This window comes from Salvia splendens, chromosome 11, assembly GCF_004379255.2.
Source record: "Salvia splendens isolate huo1 chromosome 11, SspV2, whole genome shotgun sequence".
NCBI lineage: Eukaryota > Viridiplantae > Streptophyta > Magnoliopsida > Lamiales > Lamiaceae > Salvia > Salvia splendens.
This window is the reverse complement of record NC_056042.1, coordinates 3673174-3682343: the sequence shown is the minus strand read 5'-3', so window position 1 is coordinate 3682343 and position 9170 is coordinate 3673174. Positions and strand designations below refer to the sequence as shown.

Here is a 9170-nt window from a genome sequence, read left to right as displayed (position 1 = left end):
TAAAACAAATTTTTAGAAATCTCTCCATATATTAATGAATAATAGTACAACTGAACAAGCTCTGCTAAATGAGATATTGAGATATGAGATGCAACTTTTAATATGAGAAAAAAGAAAAGCTTAAATTTGTAACTTTTTTTAGTACAACATATAGATTAAGCTATTGACAAAAGAGACCACCATTGCTAATTTCTCCTTGTTGCAACTCCTTTCTCCGCTGCTCTTCCAATGGGTCAGGACTTTTCATTACTCTTCGCGTTCGCCTAAAATCACATTTAAAAAACGAGAAAAAAATGTGAAAAATCAAGATTTCAAGCATGCAAGAAATCCATGTTCAGGCAAATACCTGTCTTGTGCACCGTGAGCAGGAAATGTAGGCATAAACTCCTTCGACTTAGGAAGAGGAACTTCGCGGAACCATTCATGATCAAGAGCTTCTTCAGCAGTGATCCTCTGCACAGTTTTCACATTCAAGATAAGATACTCATATTCAATTTTCTAGAAAATAAATCCAACTGATGTAATAAGAAAATACCTTGTCAGGATCATATGTTAGAAGCCTGTTCAAGAGGTCGAATCCAGCATCGGAGAGCACAGGCGACCCAGTGAAAGACGTTGCTGGGAATTTCCTCCTTAATTGGTTATACCTGCAATAAATGTTGGTGGTTAGAAGCAACAGAAAATCTAACTCAACCAACTTAAACTGTCACCAATCGAGGCCTGAAGGCCACACCAGAATCACCCAAAGCCGGAAGCCTGGGAAACAGTGGCAAAAGAAAATATCATAAATATTTGAGATCAACTGAGTAAGAATTGCATAAACAAGATATGGATACTTACTTATGCTTGACAAAGTTCACCTTCACTCCGGGGAGTTCTGAAAACCCGGGCCAGATCGTCTCATTTGGAGTGCCGAGGATCCTGAATATCTGCAGTTTCACACCAAAAGTAAGCTAGTTAGACCATATTAGATTGATTGCCCAGCACTTGAGCTCACCAGTTTCCTATGTAGAATGTACAATAAATAACGACATTTCTGCATGAGATGAGAAACACATGAAACATGAAGATATATTTACCTTGTCCAGTTGCTCAACCTCTGTCTTCCCATTGAATAGTGGTTCCTTTGATAATAGCTCAGCCATAATACACCCCAGAGACCACATATCTATCGCCGTGGAATATAGTTTGGCTCCCAAAAGAAGTTCTGGTGCCCTGAAAGTGAACATATGATTTAGTTTTCCTATTAAACCAGACCTAAAAGATAGAGACATGGAATGCTAATAACAAAAAATAAAGCAGAAAAACAAGGTAGGGTATAATATACTGTCCCCCCTCCCACCCCCAAGTCCAAATGTGAGATATACATTGATTGCAAGAAATGGTGCTTACCTGTACCAAAGGGTGACTACCAAATGGGTATATGGTTTCAAAGGGCTTCCATACTGACGAGCTAGACCAAAGTCACAAATCTTCAGCTCACCACGATTGTTTAAGAGCAGATTGGAAGTCTTAAGATCTCGGTGAAGCACCCAGTTGTCGTGGAGATACTTGACACCTTCTAAAAGCTGGAGCATCAGACATTTAACTTCACTCTGACTAAAAGGTTGCTTCATACTTTCCATCAATGCCTTCAGATCATGTTCCATGTACTCCATGACCATAAAAATGCTGTCAAGGTTGCTTCCCACAACCACTTCTTTTACATCCACAATCGAGGGGTGATCAAAAGATAGAAGAATGTTTATTTCCCGGAGTGAGGTTAAGGGAAACCCTTCTCTCTCTTTCTCCATCTTGACCTTCTTCAAAGCAACAATTTCTCCAGTTTTCTTATCCTTGGCCCTAAACACTACCCCATAAGTACCCTCATCTATCTTGTTGAGTCTCTCGAACTCGTCAACACTTCTGCAACCTTGAAGCATATTAACACTCCTTTGGGGTGGTTGTGCTGGATCTGTTAATATAGGAGAGTCAGGATAGTCCTCAGACTCAGACTCAGTTTCAGGCTCATTTATGCTAGAACCATCACGATTGTAATCATCACCAGTCTCCATGGGATCATTATTGTCATCGTTGTCTTGGTAACTATCTCTACTGGAAGATCTAACACGTTCCTCTGACCTTGAGGACCTCCCTCTAGCCGTTTCAGAACCTTGTCTGGCCTGCCCAATTTCTGGACTTATTGATTTACTATGCTCTGAACAGGATTTGCTCCTTGGTTTAGGCATACTTTCATTGTCAGAAATCTCACCTTCATCAGATGGAGACTCAGCATCACTAGCCCAACGAGAAGATACTATGGTTCGTGTGGGTGCATAATCATCTTCATATACTTCCCCCATTTCCGTGCTATTAACCCTCTGATCTCCTTCATGTTGCAGTGAATATGTTTCCGCAGGGACTTCAGCTGTAGCAGATCTCAATTCACCACCGGAAAGTGATGCTTTTAAATTAATCTCAGTGTCATTAATCTCACCATCATCTGCGGGGGCTGAAGTCTTTTCATTGTTACTAGGTTTAGGCTGGGGAGACTGGTAATGAGACATGACCAATTCGGGTGATTCAATGATAGGAGCAGTATCCAAAGTACTCCTACTCTTGATTGCTGCATTTATCTCCCTATCATCTCTATCCCAAACAATTGGCGAGAACTTCCGCTTCCTGGTCTGCTGAGGAGATAACAAGCTAGAAGTTCCCATATTTTTTGAATCAGTTTCTCTACTAGCTAGCATTCCCGAATCATCTGCCTCGTCAGACCCATCACTATAAAGCTCTCCAGGCTCTCGATCCACAGCTAGTACTGCAGGCTCGCATTTCCTTCGCTCGCCACCACTACTTCCAGAATCACTTCGACTAGAAATGGAGTGGTATCCACCATTCATTTCTGTGGCATCCTTCTGCCTGAGCTTGCCCATATCTTCGAGGCTAGCTCTATCCTGAGCCTGTAGATGACCCCTCTCATAGTCCCGAGCTCCATTCCCATCCCGTTCATAATCCCCTCTTCTAAATCCATTTTCCTTCTTCAACATCTCAACTTCACTCTCGCAGCCCATGTATTCATTTTCTCTGTAGCCACCACGTTTCCCAGCAGCCATGAAAGTATAATTATTCGAAATCGTCGACAAATAGCAAAAACCCAAACCCTAACCACCCAAACAAGCTCTTCTTAACAAAAAAAAGCCCTAAATCCCCAAATTCAATACAACAGCTAAGAAATACAGAAAATCGAATCACAAAAGAAGCGAAACAAGTATATTCTATTATCTCCGTTTTCAAACTCAAAACTCAACACAGATCTGAAACAGCATGAAAACCCATACCACAAACACCCAGCGTCTCACCAGTCAAAAGCCTTCCAATTTCCTTTTTTTTCAATTTTTTCCTAACAATACCAAACAAACAAATTGAAAAATACAAAAAACTCCAGATGTAAAGCGAGAATTGCCGACCGAAACAGAAAGCCCTAGAAATACAAACGCTAAATGACCTTCCTCAGTCCTTCCACTCTCCACGTCCAAAATCAGAGACTTACCGATTAACCAATCGGAGCGAGGCGAAGCTTGCGGCGGCGCCCGGATAATTTTCTAGCGTTGAACTCTGGAGGAGGCGGAGATACAGCCAAATGTAGAAGGAAAGAGTGAGTCGCCTCCGCGTTGAAAGAGAGTCTTATTATTGCTTCTGTTTTGCTATTTAATTGTTTTTTTGTGGATCGGTTTGCGCTTTCGCTTTCAAATCTTGACCGTTCAAACAGCCCGCGCAGTTTATTTTAATAAAAAAATAATTATAACTGTAGTATGGTAATTTAATTTCGAATTACTAATATGACTGGAGTGGATATATGTTATGATGATTTAAATTCATAACATATAGGGAGAGAAAGAACAAGCATTGAATTTGTTTTGTAGTTCCAATACAGGAAGAGCAAGAAAATAATTATGGAGAGATTATTAGATTCATAGTACTTGAAATGAAAAAGTATATATTGCATGATTCCATGATATATAGGTTGACGAACTTAGTAAAAAATGTAACAATTATCATTACTTTGTATTTAAATGCAAAAATGGGGAGTATTAAAAGATAGTAATTGCGAGCGGGAAACTTTTGAATGTGTATATTCATAGTATGTAGGAGTACTATTTGAGTGTCATTTTATCTTGAATTGCTATAAAAACAAACATATTTTCTTAGAAAAAATTTGTTCTTGAATTTTATAATTGCAGAAAGATAAGCTATAAAAAGAAAATAATTCTTAACTTTTTGAATTTAATCTAGTGTCGGGGTTGTATTTTCAGTATTTATTAGGATCCATAGGCCAACAATTATGGCAAAGATCCTAACTTAATAATGTGACTATGTGAGTAAGCACAGTAGCATACTATTTGGGGGCTTCATCTATATATGGTAAAATAAAAAATACAAAAGTCCCATACCTTCTATTTCTTCACTTTTTAATCTGCTATATTTTTTTCCCAAAGAGTGATGGAGGCATTAAAAGTTAATGATCAAAGTTAATAAAAAAACAAAAATCGTTGGCAGCCTCCATCACTTTCAAGCAAAAGATGCACAAAATCGAAAAGTTTGTATTCAATTATTATGAAAATTTAGTACTCCTAATAGAAAAAAATCTGAGCCAAAATCCAAATACTCAACCTATTTTGTTTTATTTGAGAGAGAAGGAAGAAGGTTAGTAAAGAATTATCTGTTGTTTTTATATCCAAAAATATGTTCCACAGTGTGCAATTTTCAATCACTGGATTATGGCATGTCCTATAACAATGGTAGCTTTCTCCCTACAGCCAACTCTGCTATTCACATTTCTTCATAAACTGGAATTCAAGAATATGCACTCCAAAAAAAACCTAATCTAATCTTCGTTCTTACGAGTCTGGTGCACCACCACGTCTGCGTTTTGCTTGAGGCAGTGGTATAAGAGTCGAGAATCATCAGGCTCGGGCGCCATAGTTGAAGAGGAAATGGCCTGCTGCTGCTGTCACCATTCCCAGTGTCGCACCAGCAACAACCTGCAAAGATTAAAAAAATTTCATTGTAGATTGTGAATCAAACTGAGAAATGGATAGATTTATTGATTAAAGATTTTGAGAGCAGTTTGGTGTCTTATTTTGTGCTGCGTTGCTGAAATTGACGAGGAAAGATTAGAGCCGAGCCTGAGGAGGAGTGTGGCCAAGAAGCTCGCGCAAGGGCATGCTTTCAGCGAGAGGGTGTTCAGATGGAAGCTCGCATACGATTTGATTCAAAACCTGATGTTTTCCCAATATACGAAGGCATTAGGATCTATACTTGTTCAAATTTAGGAAGAAGGCAAAGACGGGGGAGAAGCTAGGAACGAACCTCTGCTTGGCGCCCAGCGTGCAATCTCACTCCAGTGGCATCGTACATCACCTACCATGGGGCTCACCACATTAGATTACGTGTACGTGAATATGTGAAAACACACTATTTATGCTAACTTAAAGTCTTAAACTATGCAACATTTCAGCAGTAACTCACAGAAAATTTAGAAAGTGGCTTTTTGAGATTAAAGAAACAGTAGGGATCAAATTCATACCACAAATGCCATGATTAGTGCAAGGGCAAATTGTGATCCTCCAAAACCCTCTTGGAAACCGATAGCCACTGCAAGAGCAGCAACGGTTGCTGAATGGGACGAGGGCATGCCCCCGGAGCCAACAAGTTGCTTGAGATCCCAACGGTCTTCCCTATACCTGCAGGACTACCATGGTCGTAAGACTATTATAGCTACAACGCCATAGGCTATGTGGTCGAACCTTTCCCATTTCAAGCATCTAGTTGCGTAGACGAGCCGGGTTGATTCAATTCATACACAAGCATGTATACAATCTCCTAAAATTAGAAGTAAAATAAGGGCACAATCTAATTCAGCTTATATCATCTCTGAAAGCTCTAAACAGAGTAAGTCTTAGGCACAATCTAATTTGGGGGTGATCGGTTGGCAAGATTAAATCTCATGATTAAATATGTATCATGTTTGGTTCATAAGATTGAACCCTTCAACTTAATCCTAGATGGATAGTCTCATGATAATTAGTCATAGCCTCCCCCTCTAACTAAAATAATCCCACAACTTAATCCTAGATGGATAGTCTCATGATATTAGTCATGGCAACCGAACGCCACCTTTATGTATAACCTAAATTCCCAATCCTCTCCTACAGCACAAATTCTTCATTGAAATTCACATAAATAGATGCTGGAATTTGATCAGAAACAGCTCAGAAAATGTATATGAACAGCAAGAAAATCATTCTAAATTCAAACAACTCTTGTAAAAGAACCGATTCCAGCAAGGAACAAAAATTCATCCCCAAAATACCACAAAAATCGACCATGAAATTCAATTATTCATCAATAATTAGGGCAGAAACACGCATTAATTCGCACATACACCAAACAATGGGGGAATGGAGAAGCATACCATGAGGACAAAACCTTTAATGACTGCGCAATAGCAAAGGCGAAAAGAGCTGATATCAACGGAAGATTCGAAAAAATCGATTTGGAAGGATACGATGTCACCGTTCCCGTCGCATTTGAATTTACTGATCCGCCTCCTTCGTCCATCCCAAAATTTCTGCTTCTTCTTTTGTTCTATCAATTTTAACCTTCAAATCTCGCTGCAAAAGATTTGATTATTTGTTCCGAATTAACGATAAGAGAATTTCTTGTTTGGAGAGAGAAGGAGATGGAGAGGGAGAGCGGGAGACGGAAGCTCAAAACTAATTTTTCTATAAAGAGAAGAGAAGGTGAATCGTCTGTCCTAACTAAAGAAACGGTCAACAAAACAATTTCTTTTCCCTTTTTTTCTTCCAAAAAAGGTAAATTTAATTAACTCTATAACGTATTTTAATAAATCTAACATCCAATTTTTCGAAGAAAAAAATCATTACTCTCTTCGTCCTACAATAGGAGTCCTATTCCGGTTTTTTCTACATCCGTCCCTACTGCAGCGGCCAAGACCACCACGATGCGTGCTCAACTCTCGAAGCATCGCCTAAGCATCTCAAAACCTCATACATCTCCTCTGTACTAGGATGTGATGTATCAACAGGGTAAAAGCCATGAATCATCCCCTCAACCTCAATCCAACTGCACCCGGCCGCCTTATAACCGCCCCATCTGGCTAAATCCGCCCTAACCCTCCTCGCCTCATCCCATTTCCCCATCTCGCCGTGTAAATTAGCCAGCATCACCCTATACCCTCCATTGCCAGGACTCATCTCCACAAGCTTCCCCACTGCAAACTCGGCCAAGTCTCCACGCCTATGGATCTTGCAAGCATTGAGCAATGAGCCCCAAACCACCTCATCTGGTGGCACTCTCAACCCACTCACAACCTCCAACGCCTCCTGAAACCTCCCTGCTCGCCCAAGAAGATCCACTAAGCACCCATAGTGCTCAATCCGAGGCTCGATCCCGAAATCCCCCACCATCATAGCAAAATAGCCGCACCCTTCCTCAACCAACCCTCCGTGAGTGCAAGCGTTCAACAAGCCAACAAATGTGATCGCATCCGGCTTCAGCTCTTCTCGCCCTCGCCTCAGCATATCTTGGAATGCAGCAACAGCTTCATTGCTCCGGCCATGCAATGCATAACAGTTTATTAAAGCATTCCAAGATGCCAAATTCGTTTGATCAGACACCTCAAAAACAGTTCTTGATTTCTCAAAATTTCCACATTTCCCATACATGTCAATCAAACCACTCGCAACAAACAAATCTAAACTAAGTCCACTTCTATACACATATCCATGAATGCACCTCCCAAACTGCAACATTCCACTGTGCCCCAACGCCGATAAAAGGCACACCATCGTGCCTTGATTCGGCCTATTCGCTCCACCTAAAACCATCCTCGTGAAAAACTCAATAGCCTCCGAAAACAATCCATTCTGCACACATCCAGCAATTACACAATTCCAAAACGGCGTATCCCTAATATCCTCCGGCATCTCTTCAAACAACAGAATCGCATCCAAAACCCTCCCAGCTCTCATATACCCCGAAATCATTGCAGTCCACGACACCACGCTTCTCACAGGCATTTCATCGAACACCTTCCTCGCAACTCCGATTTCAGCTCCACACCTCGAGTAAGCATCCATCACTGCCGTCTGCACAACCGGGTACCCACAAAACCCCAATTTAACTATCTGCGCTTGCACAGTTTCCACCCCGTGACACCTCGCCACCTCCGCCCACGATTTCAAGACGATCGAGAGGATAAATTCGTTCGGCCTCGAGCGATTCTCACGGACCATGTCTCGGTAAATGAGCGCGGCTGCTCTGTGGTCGGTCGCGCAGGCGCAGGCGTCGACAATCGCGGTGTAGAGGTAGATATTGGGAGATCGGAATTTGTCGAACAGGTGGCGTGCATAGGTGATGTCGCGGAGGCGAGTGGCGCAGAAGCGGATGAGCTTGAAGGCGTAGAAGGGGATATGGCCGTGCCCTAGTGCGATGAGATGGGCGTGGAGCTGTTTGAGGTGATTGAGATTGCTGCATTTGTCGCGGATAGCGCAGACATGACTGTTGAAGGTGCAAGAAGGAACCATTCGAATGTAGCTTTATTTACATAGGTTGTTTATTGAGTTAGATGAAGATACAAAATGCTGGTTTATTTCATTATGTTACGAATTTGTGACATTTAATAACAGTATTTTGGACAAAATAACATAAGAGTAACAGTATTTTGGACAAAATAACATAAGAGTAACAGTATTTTGGACAAAATAACATAAGAGTAACAGTATTTTGGACAAAATAACTTAAGAGCATCAGCAGGGGCGCGGAATTCCCGACGGAATTCCCTGCGTAATTCCCAAAAATACCTCATGCCACGTCATACGGACTTCCCACTGCACTGACATGTCATAAGGACTTCCCACTGCACAGTGGCAGACATCCCGAAGGACTTCCCACAATTTAAAAAACCACAAATTCACAAATTAAACAATTTCCGGAATTAAACAATTTACAGAATTAAAATTTCGACACAAATAAGGAAAAAAATTCCATTAAATAGAAAAAAGAAAAGTACATTTCACCAAATTAAAAAAAAACATTTCAATAATTAAAACTACATCAACGACGACCAATCCGCTGACATACTTCTTCAATAATATCGTTCTGAA

The 9170-nt window shown here is 40.8% G+C and overlaps 3 protein-coding genes across 5 annotated transcripts; all 3 read right to left on the bottom strand.

The window, feature by feature from the left end:
• On the bottom strand, positions 1-3674 carry LOC121755723 (cyclin-dependent kinase G-2-like). Of its 3 annotated transcripts, none has more exons than XM_042151081.1 (7): positions 3533-3674; positions 1393-3066; positions 1080-1215; positions 841-929; positions 536-647; positions 347-453; positions 1-263 (listed from the first exon to the last, which is right to left on the bottom strand). In XM_042151081.1, exons 2-7 carry the CDS (start codon positions 3051-3053, stop codon positions 161-163), a joined length of 2208 nt encoding a protein of 735 aa, XP_042007015.1. In that variant the 5' UTR covers positions 3054-3066; positions 3533-3674; the 3' UTR covers positions 1-160. The 3 variants fall into 3 exon arrangements, 2 of the variants coding, with proteins under 2 accessions (XP_042007015.1, XP_042007014.1); XM_042151080.1 differs by having other exon boundaries at positions 1393-3382; positions 3533-3671; XR_006040858.1 differs by lacking the exon at positions 1-263 and adding an exon at positions 734-756 and having other exon boundaries at positions 1393-3670.
• A 1013-nt stretch (positions 3675-4687) lies between these two features.
• On the bottom strand, positions 4688-6666 carry LOC121753542 (uncharacterized membrane protein YuiD-like). Its single transcript, XM_042148748.1, has 5 exons — positions 6458-6666; positions 5570-5726; positions 5353-5403; positions 5169-5261; positions 4688-5024 (listed from the first exon to the last, which is right to left on the bottom strand). Exons 1-5 carry the CDS (start codon positions 6601-6603, stop codon positions 4947-4949), a joined length of 525 nt encoding a protein of 174 aa, XP_042004682.1. The 5' UTR covers positions 6604-6666; the 3' UTR covers positions 4688-4946.
• Positions 6667-6818: 152 nt separating this feature from the next.
• LOC121753541 (pentatricopeptide repeat-containing protein At1g33350-like) lies at positions 6819-8637 on the bottom strand. The gene has a single exon (XM_042148747.1). It carries the CDS (start codon positions 8589-8591, stop codon positions 6981-6983), a length of 1611 nt encoding a protein of 536 aa, XP_042004681.1. The 5' UTR covers positions 8592-8637; the 3' UTR covers positions 6819-6980.
• Positions 8638-9170: the final 533 nt, after the last annotated feature.